Here is a 20,183-nt window from a genome sequence, read left to right on the forward strand (position 1 = left end):
TATTTTTCAAGATGAAGAATTTTTAAATGATATAACATTTCAATATTTATTACTAATGACACACAAACAACATAACAAATTAAAAATATTATAACTGTTGATCATTGTTGTCAGTTTTACTTCAGGATTACTTATAGCTTGAAGAGCAAATTATTTTTTCCAGCACAGGGAAAGCTGTAGAACTTGCCAGTAGACACTCAGCTTTCTCCATTCAGTACTGAACAAAGAGATATCAAGTAACAAGCCCACCTGTAAACATGTCTAAAATATTACCTCTGTATTAACACAATAAATGGGAACTGAATGTTAAACATTGTCAAAGTTCAGTCAGATACCCCTGGTGTATTAATATAGCTGTTTCTGTCTGTAGCTAGAGCAGACACCATGCTAGTACTAATTACCAACCAAAGCAGGATAATCCATCCATTGGTGCAGCCTCAGCTTCTCAACCTCCTCCTGCAACCTCTTGAAATTCAGTTTTGTGTGCTCGACCTATCACATTTTACCAATATCAACGGGATCTCTGACAGCATCTCCAGTTTCCACTGCAAATTTAAGATCACCTCCTTTAATAGCATTTGCAACTTCTTCATGTTCATGGTTTTTTTTTTTTCTGCTTCTCTACTTTTCCATTCTGATATGTTTCTGTAGGCAGTTATTTTGGCTGGGCCTTATTGAGGCATGTGCTAGCTGATCATATTTAGCTTGGCCTGAAGGACTTTTTTATTTCCTTATTTTTATGTCTTCAGGAAGAGATAAGAATGTGTTATAAAAAGTAATGGTATGATTTATAAAGTGTGGAATAATAATGATACTATTACTATATTAGCATGAATAGTACTACACAGAGTTCATTCCCAGTGTTGTGACTGGATAATTGAATTTAAAATTCAAGTAGTATTTGGCCAAGTTTGTGAGGACTTACATTCAGCTCAATTTCCTTTCACTATTTTTTTTCCCCATCTGTCATGGGACCTTTCCCATGATAACCTCAGAATGTCATCATATCCAATTAATTCCAGAATTTCAGGGAATGTTGAAGTCACCAATGGATGGAATCCAATTAACTTTGGGAGAGAATGAAATACTGAAAGAGGGGAAATGGGGGACACATATAGATGCTGTCATCTATTAATGGCACTTATTAACACCTTGCAGAATAACAATATTCCTGCACATCCTTCCAATACATTTTAACATATTGATATCCTGAATAACAGAAGAGAAATAATTGTTCACCTTACTAGGAGCTGTGGGGCAGATACTCAGCCAGAGGGAGAGAGGAGGCTTCATTCTTTCCCTCCTCCTTAAAGACTGTTCCAAGTAGGAAATAGAGAGTATTAGGGGTTAGGATCCACAAAAGGATCTAGCTATTGCAAGGCTGAGTGTCACATCACCTGACTTTTAGGAACCTAGACAATCACAGGAACGCCACTATGATCCAGAAAGACAAGTAAGGTTCCTAGGCACCCTATAAACTGAATGGGGAGAGAGAGGCCCCTAAAATAAAATGCATAAAAGCCAGCACACTTGATGGTAAACCACCTAAGATACCAAAGAAAACTGCCAGCAAGATGGAGGAGTTAAGCCCCTCCCATCTCTTAAAGTTAGGCATCTAGGTCCAGGCTGCAAGAATGTACCTAGCTCTGCTAGTGATCCACAAAGGGGAACCAGCATCTTAGAGTTAGGTGGCTTAGGCACCTAATGTGTTTCTTGAGGCCATGAGTTAGATGCCAGCCTTGCTCCATGAGAAATGGCCAGAGGATGAGACACTGCCCAGGCTATAGATGTTATCCCAGTAGTTAGCACCCTCACCCAGGATATGGGAGACCTAGACTCAATTTCCCCTCTCTGTCAGAAAGGATTTGAAGAAGGGTCTCCCAACTCTCAAGAGGGTTCATTAACCACTTAGCTATAGGATACACTAATATGGAACTCCTTCAGTCTCTCCTATGGAAGTTGCTCCCCTGTGGATAAACAAAAGAGAGATTAGAGCTGGGGGACTAGACCCAGACTTTCCGTCTTTTAGGGGGGTGCCCTAACTACTGGAGTACAGAGTCATTCAGTCTGTTGCTCTCTGTCTTGCTTACCCAGAGACTATTTAAGTATTTCTCCATAGTGCATGGTCATTGGGCCAGGGAGAGCGAGAGCATGACTTGTAGTCCAGTGGTTAGGGCACCCTCCTTAGAGGTAGAAACCCTAGGTCTAGTCCCCTACCTTAATCACTTTTTCATTATTTATGCACACTAGAACACCTTCCACAGGAGAGACTGAGGGAGCCCCAGTTCAGAATGGGTTATTTTGTAGTTTTTTTTTCTTTATTATATAAACCACAATATGTGGCCAGGAGAATGAGGTGATAAATTAATGAGCCATGTGATAACTTAATTTACTCTGGTCCTTTGTCTCACCAGCTGTCCACAAACAGCCGATTCTCAACCACTTCACCTACTCTGTGCAAACCAGAGCTGCAAGATGTTACCATCTCTTGACCCTTGTCCTAAGGACTCCCTTTAAAACATCACCTACACTTAACCCCAACCTAAAGTGCAGTCACATATCCTATCAGAGTGCTGCAAATCCTCATGGAGAGAATCGGGCCTTGTCTACACTGGCAAGTTTCTGCTCAGTAAAGCAGCTTTCTGCATTGTAACTCCCGAGGTGTACACACTGCCAAGCCAATTAGTGCGCAGAAACTGCGCAGTTGCAGCGCTGGGAAAAAAAACACCCCAACGAGAGGTGTACAGCTTTCTGAGCCAGGGCTACAGCGTCGCGGTGCCAGTGTAGACACCCTGGTAGTTTACAGTGCTGTGATTGACCTCTGGGAGGTGTCCCACAATACCTGTTCTCACCTCTCTGGTTATTGGTTTGAACTCTACTGCCCTGCCCTCAGGTGACCAACCGTGAGTCCCACCCCTTAAATTCCTTGGGGAATTTTGAAAGTCCCCTTCCTGTTTGCTCAGTGACACATGCAGTGGTCTCAGCGCATCTTTCCAGGTGACCATGCCTGCTAAACACACCAGGCTATCCCCTCCTTGGAGCAATGCCAAACTACTGGACCTCATCAGCATTTGGGGAAAGGAGGATGTCCAGGCCCAGCTCCGCTCCATCTGTAGGAATTATGATATCTACAGACAGATTTCACAATGCATAACAGAAAGGGGACATGACCAGGACACACTGCAGTGCAGGCACAAAGTGAAGGAGCTGTGGAATGCCTACCACAAGGCGCTGGAGGCAAACCGCCGCTCTGGTGCTGCACCCACGAGCTGCCAGTTCTACAAAGAGCTGGACACGACACTCAGTGGCTACCCCACCTCCCCTGCAAAGGCAACTGTGGATACTTTGGTGGCTCACGTGCCAGTCAAGAATGGACCAAGTCAGAAGGAAGATATCTTGGACGAGGATGTGGAGGGGGACCCAGAGGCAGAGGACAACTTGGAGGTCAGAGATTCATGCAGCCAGGAGCTCTTCTGTACTCCGAAGAAGGCTAGCCAGTCACAGCTGTCGGATCTTGGTGAAGCGCAAACAGGAGAAGAGGACCCTGGCAAAATTCACACCCCTAAGCGATGCAGTTAAACTGACCTAACCCCTGGTGTAGCCCAACAACCTATGGAGAGGCGGAGTACCTATGCCGATGGGAGTAGACCCTCCCTCTCATCAGCAAAAGTAGCTTCTTGACTGAAGTGTTACAGTGGCACAACTGCACCAATGCAGCTGTGCTGCTGTAGTGTGTAATAAGAATAGGCAAGCCCACAGAGAATGCAGCTGTTACTTGTACCTGCTTACTGCAGTGGTGCCAGCCAAAGTCATTGCAGAGTGGCATGGGACAATGTCCTACTGCAGAGGAAGAAATAGAAGGCAGCCATCCCTAAAAACCTTCAGGAGAGGGTTGCAGAGTATCTCCATGAAAGTTTCATTGAGATCTCTCAGATAGATAAAGAGACATCCCTGTGTGCACAGGCAAAGTGTGCCACATACCCACCCACCTCCTGCCTACTCAGTAAGGGGAATGAAAAGCAGACGCCAACTCTACTTTTATTTCTTATCCTGCTACCTCTTCTCATACAAGCAAAACAATGAAAAATTTGTATGTTTATCTTATTAACTTGGGAATGGGCCAGTTGCCATCTTTTAAATTAAGCATAGTAAGGAAAAATGCACAGGCACACTTACCTGAGGTCTCTTCCCCTTCATCAGGTTCATCTGTGCCAGACTGTTGGTTCTGGGTAGATTATGGTATAGTTGTGAACAGGTCCTGGGTCATGGCATGGCTGGAGCCCCCTGCCATGTCTCTCCCCTCCTCCTTGCTGTTCACATTATGACATACAGCTCATTGTAAAAGCAGCAGGTCAACGGCTCAACACCAGATCAGTTGTGCTCCCTGGCCTTGTGGTATACATGGCAGAATTCCTTTGCTTTCATGCAGCACTGCTGCTGAACCTTGTCATGTCCCTTAGCCTGCATCCTCATGTTCAGAGATATCCATGTTTCTAGGGCTGACCCATAGCTGTGCTTACATAGCCTCTTCTCCCCACAGGCATAGAAAATCCAATACTTCTTGTCTATACCAGGCAGAAGCACATCTAGTAAGTGGAGCAGGCATCTTTGGTTGGGCAGTTGCACTCAGCAAATTAGAGCTGTTAGGTTCGTGGTCAAGGTGTGCAATCAGGAAAAGGCATTTCAAAAATACATGGCAGGTGGGTTTATGTGGTTGGGGATGGGGATTTCCCATTTCTGACCCCTGGGCAGTGGAGTTAAAAATAGTGACCAGAGAGCCATCACTGTCTCAGGGAATTGGGCATTGTGGGACAGCTGCTGGAGGATTGTTAGGGTCAACACACATCATGCAGTGTCTACACTTGGGAACTGGTCAACTTCAATAGGTCAACCAGGATTCATGCTGTTAAGGGGAATTGGTTGACTGTGTTGCCATAGCACAGTGTTTATGTTGCCCAGAGACAAATTTGAGTGTAGACACATGCACAAATAGGTTGACTCAAGGTGATTTATGGTGAGCTAAATTTGTAGAGTAGATCAGGCCTGTATTGCAAGCATAAGATTAAAATTCTGCTTTCCCTTAAATGCTTTTATTTTTTTGTCTGTCTTTTTGATTTGCATCTTGAAATAAAGGGATCTGAAAAGCTAGAAAACATATTTCCACGAACCATCACCACTGGACCACCCCTCCCAAAAATGTATGAAATAAAGTGATTTAATAAAAAAAAAGTCCTATGTTTAATTGAAAACTCTTCCTCCCTTGTCCAATAGAAGAGGGTATTCGAGATGAGTGCATGCAGGTTGATTGCTTTGTGTAAGTGGTAGGAGGAGACCTGGAAAACTTGAAGGTGAGTGACCTAATGGGTCCAAATTGAAGTATCTGTCTATGATAAAGATGGGGACACAGTTTCTGCACCAAGCAGTCAATATTTGAAGGGATTCCCCAACCCTGGTGCCTTGGCTCACAGGGATACTTACGCAGCAATATCATGGGAAGCCTCAGAAAAAACATACTCTAATGCAAAGGAATTCTTCATTTCTCATCATTGCTCCAGCCCTAATCCTCCAAAAAGTTTTTTTTGTATGTTGATAACTATTTTTTCTGTCCTATCTTTTTAGAGTATAGTTTCTGGGGCAGAGATAATCTCCTATTCTATGTTGGTACAGTACCTAGAACAATGAGGGTCTAATGCTGGTTGGGGCCGTCTACACCTTCAGCGTTTTAGCGGAGGCTTTTGCTCCAGGAGCAGAGACAGCAGAAGCAACAACAGGTGCAGTTTCCGACATATTAGCAGAAGTTTTCTATAATTAATTCTTCTCCCATATTCAAGCTGAGGAACAGGGCTTGTGTTGTTGCTTCTTTTGTACATCAATTTGCACCGTACAGATTAATTCGAATCCCTGCCTTGCTACACAGATCTGGAAAAAGCTCTTTAAAGGAAAAGATTCCATTGTAGTTGTAATTTTATTTCTAACGGTTCAGGTTTCATTTCCACAGAAAAAAAAAAACACAAGTTTCTTCTGTCTCTGGTCCATCTTTAAGTGTCTCCAACGAGAAGCTGCACTGAATAAAAATACCCTGTTTCCCCTTCACTCGGCTGTGTGATGAGATGATTCTGTGGCAGATATTGTACAAAAGTACACGTTTTTTAACTACAAAAAAGAAACTGAGCTAGGAGAAAAGTTCTTTCTAGTTCGCAGCGAACCAATCTCAGAGCAGCTCTATCTGGATAACAAACAGGTACCAGCTGTACTTCCCCTCCATTCTTCTCGCTATTAGTATGTAGGAAACTGCGCTAAAAAGCCGAAAAAAAGCAACAGGAGGCAGCGAACCCCGGAAGTTCTCGCACCGAGCTCGTCACCAAAGCAATGGCTCTTCAAAAGGCTCAGGCAGCTGGAGGGTACGATGTGGTGAAAAGCAACAACCGCCTCAAGCTGAAACTCAATAGCCTGGTGACCCAGGGCATCTTGGTCCAGATCAAAGGCTCTTGTGCCTCTGGCTCCTTTAAACTCAACAAGACGACGAGGGAAACCAAAGAAAAAGCGCCGAAGAAAAAGCCAGTGGCAAAGCCTTAGAAACCAATTGCCAAGAAGCTGTAGCCCTGGAGCGGGAAGAGGGACACAGGAACTGCAGCTGTCAAGATAGCAGCCAGGAGCCCCCTCCAAAAAGCCGCCAAGCTCAACGAGGCAGCTACGAGCCCGACTGCCGAGTCTACGCCAAGGAAACCTAAAGCAGGAAAGCTAAGGCGGCGGCACCCAAGCAGTGAAATTCCTGAGAAGGCTCTTCTCAAGCAAATAAACCCAACGACTATTTTAAGAGCCACCCATCCGACCGTTCCCAAAAGGAGCTGAAATACCAGGTTAATCTAACAATGTCCTGATGCTTTCCATAAAACAAAAAAAATTCCTTCTTTACTTAATGTGGGGGAGAAATAATAAAATACTTATTTACGTGTACCACTCTGAATGAATGAATGTGAACCGCTCTAGGAAAGTGTTTTGTTCCTTTCTTACCATAATTGTTCAGTCTATGCTAGAAATCTGTATTATGAAAACTTTTTAACGTGCCAACAAGCTGAAACAGACTAGTCTTGGAGTCCAATGTCCCCTGTATGGCGTTGTGCTCTCAATTTGAAAAACCCGCCTTGTGAAAGGATTGGCTAATGACAACTACCACTTGCAATTCCCTTAAAGAGACAATTAGACACTCCCTTTACCATTTTCGTTATTAGTTTAATTCAGCTCCGTTAATATCCTAATCCACGCCCCATGTTACAAGTATTAATTATTTCAAAAAGAACATAAAGACTTACTTTATGTTACCGGTTCTTTCCTAGATCGAGAGAAAGCGAAAGATAACAGAGCCCTTTTTTGATTTTGTGGGTGGCTCTGAAAAGAGCCGTTGCAATGGTTTTTGGAGTAATATTTTCCGTTTCTTCTTGGTCGTTTTACTTATTTTTCGCCTTGTGACTTTCAGTTTTCTTAGGCAGCAGCACGGCCTGGATGTTGGGCAAGACACCGCCTTGAGCGATCGTGACTTTCCCCAGCAACTTATTGAGCTCCTCGTCGTTACGGATGGCGAGCTGCAAATGGCGAGGAATGATCCGCGTTTTCTTGTTGTCCCGAGCAGCGTTGCCGGCTAACTCGAGAATCTCAGCGGTCAGATACTCCAGCACCGCGGCCATATAGACCGGGGCTCCAGCTCCTACCCGCTCAGCGTAATTACCTTTGCGAAGCAGGCGATGCACACGGCCCACCGGGAACTGCAGCCCAGCCCTAGAAGAACGAGATTTTGCCTTAGCCCTCACTTTACCTCCCTGCTTTCCTCGACCAGACATGATCAGCACTTTCTAGAAATCAACTACAGTAATATACTTTCTCCAGAAAAAAATATATAACACGATTTAATTCCCAGCCCGCCCTTATATCCTTTCTGTTTTCAGAGCTAAACGCTTTGTGATAGGCTGAAAGGAAGCTATTGTTTGAATAGCCAATAGTGATGCGAATCTAATTCTGACCAATGATAAGGTTCCATTTGACATTAATGAAGGATCATGTGTCTCATATGCAATTTGAAATTAGGAAAGAGAATAGTCATTTCCACAAGATGTTTATAAACAGGCACCCTCCGGAGTTTGTATGCATGTTTTTGAGCTGACTGGAGACAGAAACGTACACACAAAAAGGTAGAAGGCATTGAGAAGTAAAAATAAACTAAGTGCTATCAACATGCCTAAGCCATCGAAATCTGCTCCTGCTCCTAAGAAAAGTTGTAAAAAAGCTTACCAGACCCACTAAATCGACCTTCTAAAAATGTTAATGTATTACTGACAGGTGAAACCTTAAATTAGAGTGAATAAATGAAGACTCGACACACCAGTTCTGAAAGGTTGCCGACCCCTGACTTAGAAGAAGGGCGATAAGTGGGAAAAGACGAGGAGAGAAAGTTCCTCCGTTTACCTGTATAAAGTATTCAAGCAGGTTCACCCACACACCAGCATCTCCTCCAATGCTATGGGTATAATGAACTCTTTTGTAAATGACATCTTTGAGCCTATCGCTGGAGAAGCGTTTCGTCTGGCACATTACAACAAGCGCTCAACCATCACTTCCAGGGAGATCCAGACCGCTGTAAGAGTCTGTTGCTGTGAGGCGAGCTGGCCAAACATACTGTTTCTGAGGGTATACTTGCCTCCACTTACCGGGGGATCAATGCATGGAGATCCATCCACCGCAAGTCGATTTAGCGGGTCTAGTGAAATCAACAGCAGATCACTCTCCAGTCAACCCCTGTACTCTAACCCCCCCAACGTCCCCCCCACCGCCCCTCAAAAGGGTAAGGTAAGTCGACGGGAGAGTTACCCCGCGGTAACTGGACCAAAGGTATATCGACTCCAGATACGTTATTCACGTACCTCGAGTTGCGTAGCATAAGCATAAGGTAAGTTAACAGGAGAGTTTCTCCCGTCGACCCAGCGGGGTGTAGACACCGCATGGCTACATCTACAGTACAGGGGGGAGTCGATTTAAGATACGCAAATTCAGCTACGTGAATAGCGTAGCTGAATTTGACGTATCGCAGCCGACTTACCCCGCTGTGAGGACGGTGGCAAAATCGACCTCTGCGGCTTCCTGTCGACGGCGCTTACTCCCACCTCCGCTGGTGGAGTAAGAGCGTCGATTCGGGGATCGATTGTCGCGTCCCGACGGGACGCGATAAATCGATCCCCGAGAGGTCGATTTCTACCCGCCGATTCAGGCGGGTAGTGTAGACCTAGCCTCATTGAGGTGAAGTACTGGAGTTGACACTAGAGCGATCGGTGGTTGATTTGTCTCGTCTATACTAAACACAATAAATCAACCCCTGCTGGATCAATCGCTGCCCATCGATCTGGCCGATTGTGTAGACAAGCCCTAAGAGCCATCCACCTTCTCATTCATCGAGCAGAACATCACTTACTACTATCGACTGTGTTTTTCAAACTGCATCTAGTGGCTTGCAAGTAAATAATTCATTATCATAATTAATAATACACAGTGAGGAAGCTTTACAAAACTCTAGTCTCAGGCAAGTTGTCTGTAAATTTCTTTATTCCCACACCATATCTAGAGAGAGAGAAAGCCTGATTTCTCTTTGCTACCAGTAAATAAGCACTTGAAGTGTCATAATATTCTAGAAGATATAGGTTTCTTATCTATTGTATAAAATGGTTAATATCCCCACACTGCTGTAATGAAGGTATGATTAAACTGGTATTCACCTAACATTAATTCAACATATCAGAATCACGCTTATAGAAAGCAAATTTAAACTGTTGCAATCTCACTGGGTTTACTAACTAAAAATCTTAGATACTATAACCCAAATCTCTTGTTTCTCCCCATCCTCCCTCTGTCCCTGAAGAGAGTCCTTAGAGAGTGCAGCTGCATAAAATCAACTCATTTCTTACATCAAGTAATTTCCCTATTTTCTTCTGTATTTTCAAAGCAGTTTTTTTTCACTTAGCCATAAACTTATTTAATTTCTGAACATGTTTGTGAAATTGGGGGCGGGGGGAGGTATCTGTTCTGAGGAACTTTCAATAAGGTGGAATTTAAAACAAAATATGCACAGGAACCAGGATTAAATCTGATTACGGAATCACATTGACACAATTATTCTTTCTATTAGTTTATAGTATGAAACCCTTTAAATTACTAAATCTCCAGGATGCTAACCTATTTATCTGCCATGTGCAGAGAAGTTTTGTTACCTTTAAGTATCTATGGCCTTGGCTACACTTGTGAGTTGCAGCGCTGTAAAGCCACCCCCAGCGCTGTAACTCACTCCCCGTCCACACTGGCAAGGCATTTGCAGTGCTGTATCTCCTTGGTTGCAGCGCTGCATGTACTCCACCTCTCCGAGAGGAATAGCGAGTGCAGCGCTGCCGCTGCAGCGCTGCGGCGCCAGTGTGGCCACCCAATGCGCTGTGAATGGCCTTCAGAATTATTCGGCAGTATCCCACAATGCCTATTCTAGCCACTCTGGTCATCAGTTTAAACTCTACTGCCCTGGCCTCAGGTAACCAACCATGTGACCGACCCTTTACATTCCCCAGGAATTTTAAAAATCCCCTTCCTGTTTGCTCAGCCCAGCGCGGCGTGGAGTGCTATCAGCGAATCTTTCCAGGTGACCATGCCTCCACGCGCCAAGCAAGCCCCAGCATGGAGCAATGGCAAGTTGCTGGACCACATCAGTGTTTGGGGGGAGGAAGCTGTCCAGTCCCAGCTACGCTCCAGCCGTAGGAATTCCGATACCTTCAGGAAGGTATCAAAGGACATGATGGAAAGGGGCCATGACCGGGACACCCTGCAGTGCAGGATTAAAGTCAAGGAGCTGCGGAGTGTCTACCGCAAAGCCCGCGACGCAAACGGCCGCTCGGGTGCTCCCCCCGCGACGTGCAGATTCTACAAGGAGCTGGATGCGATACTTGGGGTTAACCCCACCTCCACTCTGAGCACCACCATGGACACTTCAGAGCCGGTGGGGGGAGGGGGGAGGAAGAGGAGGAGGCGAAGGAGGAGGATGAAAACGGGAGTGATGGTGGTGGGCCAGATGGAGACACCCTGGAATCCCTGGAGCCATGCAGCCAGGAGCTCTTCTCGAGCCAGGAGGATGGTAGCCAGTCACAGTGGTTGGTACTTGGTGGAGGACAAACAGAAGAGCAGGTTCCCGGTAAGCGGGTTTTTTTTTTCGGGAAGGAATTTTTTTGGTGCGGGCTCTTTGGGAGAGGAGGGTTAGGCATGCATGCCTAGATGCGGAATAGTGCGTTGATGTGGTTTATCACATCGTGGTAATCGGCCTCGGTAATCCCCTCAAATGTCTCATCCAGAACGTGTGCAATGCGCTTGCGCAGGTTTATAGGGAGAGCCACCGTGGTCCTTGTCCCAGCCAGGCTAACGTGTCCACAACACTGTGCCGCGAGGGGTGGGGGGACCATTGCTGCACACAGGCAAGCTGCATATGGGCCAGGGCAGAAGCCGCATTGCAGTAGAAGACCCTCCCTTGCTTCCCAGGTCACCCTCAGCAGTGAGATATCGTCCAGGACGAACTCCTGTGGAAAATGTTGGGACAGTGTTCAGTGTAGGTGCCCCTTGAAGCTGTTGGCTCTCCCCAAGGCACAGAAACGCAGAGGACAGTGCAGCCCTGAAACAATCAGTCCCCATTACTCACCATTTTGAGGCTCCCGTGGGATATGTGTGCTCTGTTTTGGACGGGAAAATTATGCTATTGTGTAGACCCTGTGTGTTTTATACTCCTTAAGTGCGGGGGGAATCATTACTCTGTCTGGTATAAACAATGCTGCCTCTGTTAAATGTTGCATTTTGCCTATACAGCTGCATCAAACTTGAGACCTCAGCCATCCCTCTTATCACCTGCTCAGAGACTGCAAAGACTCAGGAAGAGACCGCAAAAAAGCAAAGAAGACATGCTCCAAGAAGTGATGCGGCAATCTATTAAAGAGAATGAGAAAGCACAGAACTGGAGGGAGATAGAAAGCAGGATCCACCAGGAAAACGCAGCGCACTGGTGGCAAAGCACTGTGCACCGGCAGCAAAGCACTGATAGGCTCATCAGTATCCTGGAGCGCCAAGCAGATACTATCCAGGAGGTGGTAGCCATGCAGAAAGAGGAGCAGTACCGAAAACGCAAACGCCACCCACCACTACAGCCCTTGTCCCAAAACTCTGTCCGTTGTGCCCCACTGTCACCTCCAACCCACTTTCCCCAACTTACGTGTTCTTCACGCCACCCGCTGCCTCCAACACCAGTATCTTCACCACCCAACCCTGAAGACCACGACCCTTACCCTCTGCACTCAACCCCCATCACCATGCAGTATAGCTGCCCTGAAGTGCAGCACTCACTGCACAGCACACCAGACAGGACATACACGAATCTGTGATTGCACTGTTCCCCACTCCACCCCCTTGTTTCTTTTCAATAAATATATTTTTTTTTATCAATAAATGGATTATTCGGCTTTGAAAACATTCTTTATTATTGCATAAAGTAAAAGACTCCTTAGCCCAGGAAATAAACAGGCACCGCAAGTCTGCTTGTCTGCTAAGCAGACACTGATTCCTAAAGATTGGAACTACTGCACTTCACTCCCGTGCAGGGCACCAGATATCACTGCTGGTTTTCAGCCTCAAATTGCTCCCCAAAGGCATCCCTAATCCTTGCAGCCCCACACTGGTCCCCTGTAATAGCCCTGCTCTCTGGCTGTGCAAATTCAGCCTCCAGGTGTTCAACCTCGGAGGTCCATGCCTGAGTGAAGCTTTCACCCCTCCCTTCACAAATATTATTGAGGGCACAGCACGCGGATATAACCGCGGGGATGCTGCTTTCGGCCAAGTCCAGCTTCCCATACAGAGATCGCCAGCGGGCCTTTAAACGGCCAAAGGCACACTCCACAGTCATTCGGCACCGGCTCAGCCTGTAGTTGAACCGTTCCTTGCTGCTATCAAGGCTCCCTGTGTAGGGTTTCATGAGCCACGGCATTAATGGGTAAGCGGGATCTCCAAGGATCACAATGGGCATTTCAACTTCCCCTACCGTGATCTTCCTCTCTGGGAAAAAAGTCCCGGCCTGCATCTTCCTGAACAGCCAAGTGTTCCGAAAGATGCGTGCGTCATGCACCTTTCCGGGCCAGCCTGTGTTAATGTCAATGAAACACCCACGGTGATCCTCAAGTGCCTGGAGAACCATAGAGAAATACCCCTTCCGATTAACGTACTCGGATCCTAGGTGGGGTGGTGCCAATATAGGAATGTGCGTCCCATCTATTGCCCCTCCACAGTAGGGAACCCCATTTTTGCAAAGCCATCCACTATGTCCTGCACGTTACCCAGAGTCACGGTTCTTCTGAGTAGGATGCGATTAATGGCCTTGCAAACTTCCATCAACACGATTCCAACGGTTGACTTTCCCACTCCAAACTGGTTTGCGACCGACCGGTAGCTGTCTGGAGTTGCCAGCTTCCATACTGCAATAGCCACCCGCTTCTCCACTGGCAGGGCAGCTCTCAATCTCGTGTCCTTGCGCCGCAGGGTGGGGGCAAGCTCCTCACACAGTCCCATGAAAGTGGCTTTTCTCGTCCGAAAGTTCTGCAACCACTGCTCGTCATCCCAGACTTCCATGACGATGTGATCCCACCACTCAGAGCTTGTTTCCCGAACCCAAAAGCGGCGTTCCACGGTGCTGAGCATGTCCGTGAATTCCACAAGCAATTTCGTGTCATATGCGTTACGTGTCTTGATAGCATCATCGGAATCCTCACCCTCACTAACACTGTCACTTTGGATCTTAAGGAATAGTTCGATAGCCAAACATGAAGTGCTGGCGAGACTCATCAGCATACGCCTCAGCAGTTCGGACTCCATTTCCCGTAGACAGATTTCGCTGCACAGAAACCGTTGAAAGATGGCGCCAAAGGTGGATGGAAACAAAGGGATTTCTAAGATGCGAAGCGATGCATCACGGGGCATTGGAACAGGACCCAGAATCCCCCGCACCCACGCCCCCTTCCCACAACCCATGGCGCCAGAATGGGAAAAGGTGCTCTGTGAGATAGCTGCCCATAATGCACCGCTCCCAATAGCGCTGAAATTGCCGCAAATGTGGCCACAATAGTGTGCTGGGCAGCTGTCAGTGTGGACAGACTGCAGCGCTCTCCCTACTCAGCTGCACGAAGTCAGGTTTAACTCACAGCGCTGTACATCTGCAAGTGTAGCCAAGGCCTCAGATTTTAGAATTTAAGGATGGAGGGAAAGAGAGTACTGTAAACAGATCTTCCAGGAGCTGTGTGTGCCACTCAGTCCAAGGGGAAGAACTGTAGGATATAACTATCTTAAAATATGCAAATTAAAACAAAATTAAATGAGAAGGGATTTTTCTATGCATTCAAATCCTGTACTTGATTACCCTCCCATTCGCCAGGAATTGGGGTTCATTATTAGGATGACCAGATACTCAACTATGAAAAAAAGCGAAAGTGTGGAGGGGAGGGGAGGGAAGGTAACAGGTGCCCAAAAACGGGACCGTCCCTTTAAAAAACAGGACATCTGGTCACCCTATTCATGATGATTGCTAGTACCAAAGAAGAGGAAGCTGAATAACGTTCATGTTCACAGATTTGGTCAGTTTGAAAGTCATAATTAAATCCCTGACCACCTATATGTATAACAGAAGAAACGAAAAAGAAATACAGGAGAGTGCATGCTGTAGAGTGAAAGTGCTTGTTTAAAAAAAAAAAAAAAAAACAGAGAGGAAACAATAGAATGGGGCCACTCAGGGAAGCGCAAGATTCATGTATTAGGCCCATGAGGTTACTGTGAGGAATCAATGAGGGAGGGATGTATTTCTCTAAGCACAGAGCGGGCTTTTCAATTTTTCAAGTTGTCCAATGACATTTGCTTCCTTCCGTGTAACCGGCGTATCCGAGGTGAGAGGGCTGAGAACATTCCAACCGTCTTCTGGGCAATTTGAAAAACAAAGAAACTCTATAAAACTACCCCAAGGCTCTTCCAAAAGCTGCTACACTTCCACCAAGAGGAGCTTTTATGCTTTTATAGCTTGAACACAAGACTTTTTGCAGGATGCGAACTTACTTGCTGTGAAATATTTCTTATAAAGCTTTAAACTTAACTTCATTTTGAACTTCCACAAATGTGCCCATTTGGAGCAATGCATTATTTCCTTAAAAAAAATACAATAAACATGATGTTTTATCAGGGGCACTTAGCAGCACGAAGCAGTGCTGATCATCTTCAGTTTATAATAAGCACTGCTTTGGGGCATTCACTTAACCTTGTTAATTTTTATCTAGAGACTTGTAAATTTACATTAGAATGGGATTATGCAATATTTTTAAATGAACAAAACAATAAGTAGAAGGCGCTATCTTAAATAGCAAATTTCTTTTGTTTAGGCGCGTTATGGTAATGAATTTAAATTTAACATTAAATCACAAAAGGTGGAGATAGCTGGAGAATGGAACGTTACAGGATTAGTAAACTACCTCCTGCTTTTAATATAATCTGTATATGTATCCGCAATTTTCACTTGAAATAAAGCTCTAAAACAAGTTTCGTACTTAGAAAAAGGGACGCTAGGAACAGGTTACAGCTCCTTTCAGTGTGCGTGTAGTGGCTCTTAAAAGAGCCTTTGGGTCATTTGGAGTAGTTTTTGTTACTAGAAGCTGCAGCCTTTAAGCCCTCTCACCACGGATACGCCGGGCTAACTGGATGTCCTTGGGCATGATGGTGACTCTCTTGGCGTGAATAGCACACAGGTTAGTATCTTCAAAGAGCCCCACCAAGTAGGCTTCGCTGGCCTCCTGCAGGGCCATAACGGCCGAGCTCTGGAAGCGTAAGTCGGTCTTGAAATCCTGGGCGATTTCACGGACCAGGCGCTGGAAGGGCAATTTGCGGATGAGCAGCTCAGTGGATTTCTGGTAGCGGCGGATCTCTCGCAAGGCAACAGTGCCGGGTCGGTAACGATGAGGTTTCTTCACTCCCCCAGTGGCAGGCGCGCTCTTCCGAGCAGCTTTGGTAGCCAGCTGCTTACGGGGGGCTTTGCCACCAGTAGACTTACGAGCAGTCTGCTTGGTCCTGGCCATGTTAACACACTTAGTCCCTGTGTAAAAGACGTTGAACCACAACGAATGGATTGAAATGAATAAGAGCTGTAACTTTCAGGCGGTATTTATAACTAAACTCTCTTCTCTGATTGGCCGTTTCGAAGAAGCCAAATGTCATTGGACAATGTGAAAATTTGAAAAGCCCGCCCAGTTCATCATGATTTCCCCTTCACAATGATCAGTGGCCAGTTTCCTATCGCGCCATCACACATCTGCTACCGCCTATTTTTTTCGGGGGGGGGTGTGGCTCGGGGTTCCGACTATATCATTTTCAAAGTGATCGAATCTGTATCCCTGAACTTTATTACTACTTCCTTCTTCCATCTAAGAAAGCTTAGCACGAGCAGCACTCCCGGAGACAGGGGAGAACATTTAAATCACATGATTCCTCGAACGCGTAAAAAATATCTTTGTTCTGATTCTCTTTTATGTTTTAATTTGCTGCTTTTTAAAGCGATACAAATGCCTTATATTTTTCTTCCTTTCAGACAGAGGGCCACCAGCACCGTATAAAGGATCTGTTTACTCTGCTTATGTCCTCCTTTATAATCTCAAGTGTGATTGTGAAAGAGAGGAGTTTTATACTAATGAGGCGCAATATTTACAGAGTAAAATAAAGTTATTGTTTAGTTTTCTAATGATAAAATAACTTGTCTCCAAAGAAGGCTGTGTATGTTCAATATCTGGCTTTAAGAAGTAGGAGTATCATTTCATCCGTTCAAAAATCTCAACTCAGTTTTCAATCAGGTCGGATAAATCATAGACGCGCTATGCAAGTCAGCAGCCCACAGTCATTTTATTATTACTGAAGATGTCTAATAAAATGTTTGAACGTGGTGAAGGAGAAAATGATCATAGTAAAAGTGGGTTTAAGCATCACAGAAAATGCCTCGAAATAATATTCATGTATTACCGATTTTCTGTCACCGCGTTTGCTGTAGTGGTGAAATGTATCTCTGGCCTCATCTACGGGTGATCCTCGATGATGCTATTTATGCTGAGACCAGGAAAAGAAAGACCTTGATAGCCACGAGAATGGGTTATGTCCTGAAATATCGAGCCCAACTCTTTATAAGTTTGGAGGTTAAAGCTCATCCAGGGTATAGAAAGGGCCACCCCCAACTCCTGCCAATTAACTGAAACTTCATTTACGTCTTTAGTTTGTACTGTCGCTTTTTCAAGCCTACAAAACGTCTTAGCTTCTCAGCCATGAAAGTAAAAAGGCAATGGAACTGACCCTTTTAGAGAATATACCATAACCAAACTTTTTGTGCCCCTGCCAGCTAAATAGGTGAGAATGGATCATAGTGAAATCCTAGAGGATTACTACCTAAGGGTTCTATAGTATAAAGTAATAGAATAATAACTGTGTTGCTATAACTGTAATCAGATCTGATCCTGGTTCCTATGTGTGTTTTGTTTAAAATTCCATTTCAACAAACTTCTTCAGAATGGCTAACCTATCTGTAATCCCATAAATCTATACAGTGGCCAAATGAAAGTTTATGGCTAAATAGGGAAAAGGTGCTTCGAAAATAAAAGGAAAACTGTTTTTTAATGTCTTGATGTAAGAAATTGACAACTAAAAAGTTTTCAGGCATGGGGAGATGGTAGGGAGGAATGAGATATTAGGGAACAATGACAAAAATGATTAGTTTGAAAACCAACAGATCCCAGAAAATTATGTATAAAATCAGTTTTTAAACCTAATGTGTTGCTAAGATGTTGCCTGGATACCACTTAATCATTATGCTACTTCAGTAACGGGTGGCTTTGATCACTTTTAGAGAAGTGATAAGAATCTTTTCACCTAGACTGTAGCAAATACAAGTGCTTGTTTATTATAATTAGTAAAGAGAATCCAGGCCCCTTTTCTGCACAAATTTTGGGAAGAAAAACTGCTAACAAGTTACTTGGAAATAGTTTCGTAAGACTTAATGCCTGCCTGATTTATTACCCCTTCACAAACGACTTGATGCAGTTTGAAAAATACAAAATGATACTTGTTAGTGATCCTATGCTCTTTGAATGAAAATATGATTGGCTCTTAAAAGAGCCTTTGGATTACAGATTTAGTTAGCCAGATATTTACTTAGAGCTGGTGTATTTGGTAACAGCCTTGGTACCCTCAGACACAGCATGTTTGGCCAGCTCGCCAGGTAGTAACAGGCGCACAGCGGTCTGGATCTCCCGGGAAGTTATAGTCGAGCGCTTGTTGTAATGCGCCAGGCGAGACGCTTCCCCAGCGATACGCTCAAAGATGTCATTTACAAAAGAATTCATTATACCCATAGCCTTAGAAGAGATACCAGTATCCGGATGAACTTGCTTCAACACTTTATATACGTAAATAGAATAACTTTCTTTCCTTGTCTTTCTACGCTTCTTGTCTCCTTTCTTCTGAGTCTTAGTCACGGCTTTCTTAGACCCCTTCTTTGCAGCTGGAGCAGATTTTGCTGGTTCAGGCATTTTTAGACTGTTGAATGTAGTCTTACTCTTCCTTAAAACTGTCTGTTAGACACTCTTAGAAAAATCAATACGGGTGAAACTCGCTGCTGCCCCTCCTTTATATAACCTCATGCAAATAAAGAACCTCTCTTTCCTCGTTTCCTATTGGACGTGACAAGTCACCCGTCACATCTTGTCTCTCTATTGATCAGAGTTAGATCCGCATTATCATTGGCTGATCAGACAATCACATCTTTTTAGCCTATCGAAAATCATTTAACTCTCCTAAGGTTGATAGTATGGGAGGGAGACGAGAGCGTTGCATTTTTTTGTACTTTTCCTTCTCTAGATAGTTGTTAGTGCGACGTACACTACGGGGCCGGGAAAAGCAGGGAAATAACGTAGTTTAAGTTTTCCTTTTGCTGAGATTTTCTGAGTCTAGTAAAAAAAAATCTTAATGTAAAGTAACATTCCCTACTTTTAAAACATCTAGCAGTACCATTGGGATAGGGGTGCATTAGAACATTAACAAGTAATGAATTCAATTAACAAGTGTACTAAAGCAACAATACGATAAATTATCCTCTCTTCTCCCATCTCCTTCCTTTCCAGGTCATTTTTGCTCAGATTTTAAATATTATTCCTAATGGCCGACGAATCTGACTGGAAACAAACAAAAATCAGGTAGTTTCTGTTTAGCATAGCAACAATTTTCTCAATATCACCCCTCCCCCTAACACACTACTCTCTCTCTCTCTCACTCTCTCTCTCTTGAATGGAGAAAGAAAAGTCTTTGTAATGTTGAATCTATTTTAAGGAGAGAAGCTGTGTGTTTTGTCGCTGTCCAATCCTGGCAGGCTTTTCAAACTAACTAATGGATTTAATCCCACTTCCACCAAAGGGTCAGAAATGGGACTTTTTTCTACAGATCACCAATAGTTTCCCCTTGCACACTGTACTCTCAGCCTCTCTCCTTTGCACAATATCTGGAACTGAATTACCTCATTTTGCAGCTATTGGAAAATAGCTCCCTTGGAGAGACAAATGGTGGGTTAAAGCTTCCTTCTACTGTTTGCTTTACATTGCAGTATGAATTATAGGTACTCACAGCTTTATCTTATAGATCTATCTAAAATATTTTCAGCTATATATAGAAATGTATGGGAAAGGGAACAAGGATTGAGAATAAGGGCTTCACAATGCATCATCAATGTAAAGGTGAACTTGGGAAAGGCCCAGAAGAATGTAGCTTTAGGGGATTGACTGTAAAACTGAATCAGAGCAGGTGAGAAGTGATGCATGTGTGCAGGATAGAAATGGCAAGGAAGGGGTGTGTTGAAGTTAAATGTGTTAATCTGTAATAAAGAATATAAAAATATAATCTATGTACATTGGCAGATTATTTATGCTCAGATTTAAGGGAGTAATGGTCTTCTGTATCTTGAGTTACGTTTGTGTAGGGTGACCAGATGTCCCGATTTTATAGGGACAGTCCCAATTTTGGGGTCTTTTTCTTATATAGGCTCCTATTACCCTCCACTCCCATCCCAA

The 20,183-nt window shown here is 44.5% G+C and overlaps 3 protein-coding genes across 3 annotated transcripts; all 3 read right to left on the reverse strand.

The window, feature by feature from the left end:
- Positions 1-2,043: 2,043 nt before the first annotated feature.
- Positions 2,044-7,910, reverse strand: LOC101939874 (histone H2A.J-like). The gene has a single exon (XM_065561986.1). It carries the CDS (start codon positions 7,836-7,838, stop codon positions 7,449-7,451), a length of 390 nt encoding a protein of 129 aa, XP_065418058.1. The 5' UTR covers positions 7,839-7,910; the 3' UTR covers positions 2,044-7,448.
- Positions 7,911-12,500: 4,590 nt separating this feature from the next.
- LOC101940151 (histone H3) lies at positions 12,501-16,208 on the reverse strand. Its single transcript, XM_024110749.3, has one exon. The coding sequence runs from the start codon at positions 16,161-16,163 to the stop codon at positions 15,753-15,755; it is 411 nt and encodes a 136-aa protein (XP_023966517.1). The 5' UTR covers positions 16,164-16,208; the 3' UTR covers positions 12,501-15,752.
- Positions 16,209-18,165: 1,957 nt separating this feature from the next.
- LOC101935037 (histone H2B 8-like) lies at positions 18,166-18,738 on the reverse strand. The gene has a single exon (XM_008174188.4). The coding sequence runs from the start codon at positions 18,651-18,653 to the stop codon at positions 18,273-18,275; it is 381 nt and encodes a 126-aa protein (XP_008172410.1). The 5' UTR covers positions 18,654-18,738; the 3' UTR covers positions 18,166-18,272.
- Positions 18,739-20,183: the final 1,445 nt, after the last annotated feature.

The sequence above is a fragment of the Chrysemys picta genome, chromosome 1 (genome assembly GCF_011386835.1).
Source record: "Chrysemys picta bellii isolate R12L10 chromosome 1, ASM1138683v2, whole genome shotgun sequence".
In the NCBI taxonomy this organism is placed as follows: domain Eukaryota; kingdom Metazoa; phylum Chordata; order Testudines; family Emydidae; genus Chrysemys; species Chrysemys picta.

What these genes read in the sequence shown, in the direction of transcription:
- LOC101939874 (XM_065561986.1), bottom strand. Translation starts at nt 7,838, where the DNA reads ATGTCTGGTCGAGGAAAGCAGGGAGGTAAAGTGAGGGCTAAGGCAAAA.
- LOC101940151 (XM_024110749.3), bottom strand. Translation starts at nt 16,163, where the DNA reads ATGGCCAGGACCAAGCAGACTGCTCGTAAGTCTACTGGTGGCAAAGCC.
- LOC101935037 (XM_008174188.4), bottom strand. Translation starts at nt 18,653, where the DNA reads ATGCCTGAACCAGCAAAATCTGCTCCAGCTGCAAAGAAGGGGTCTAAG.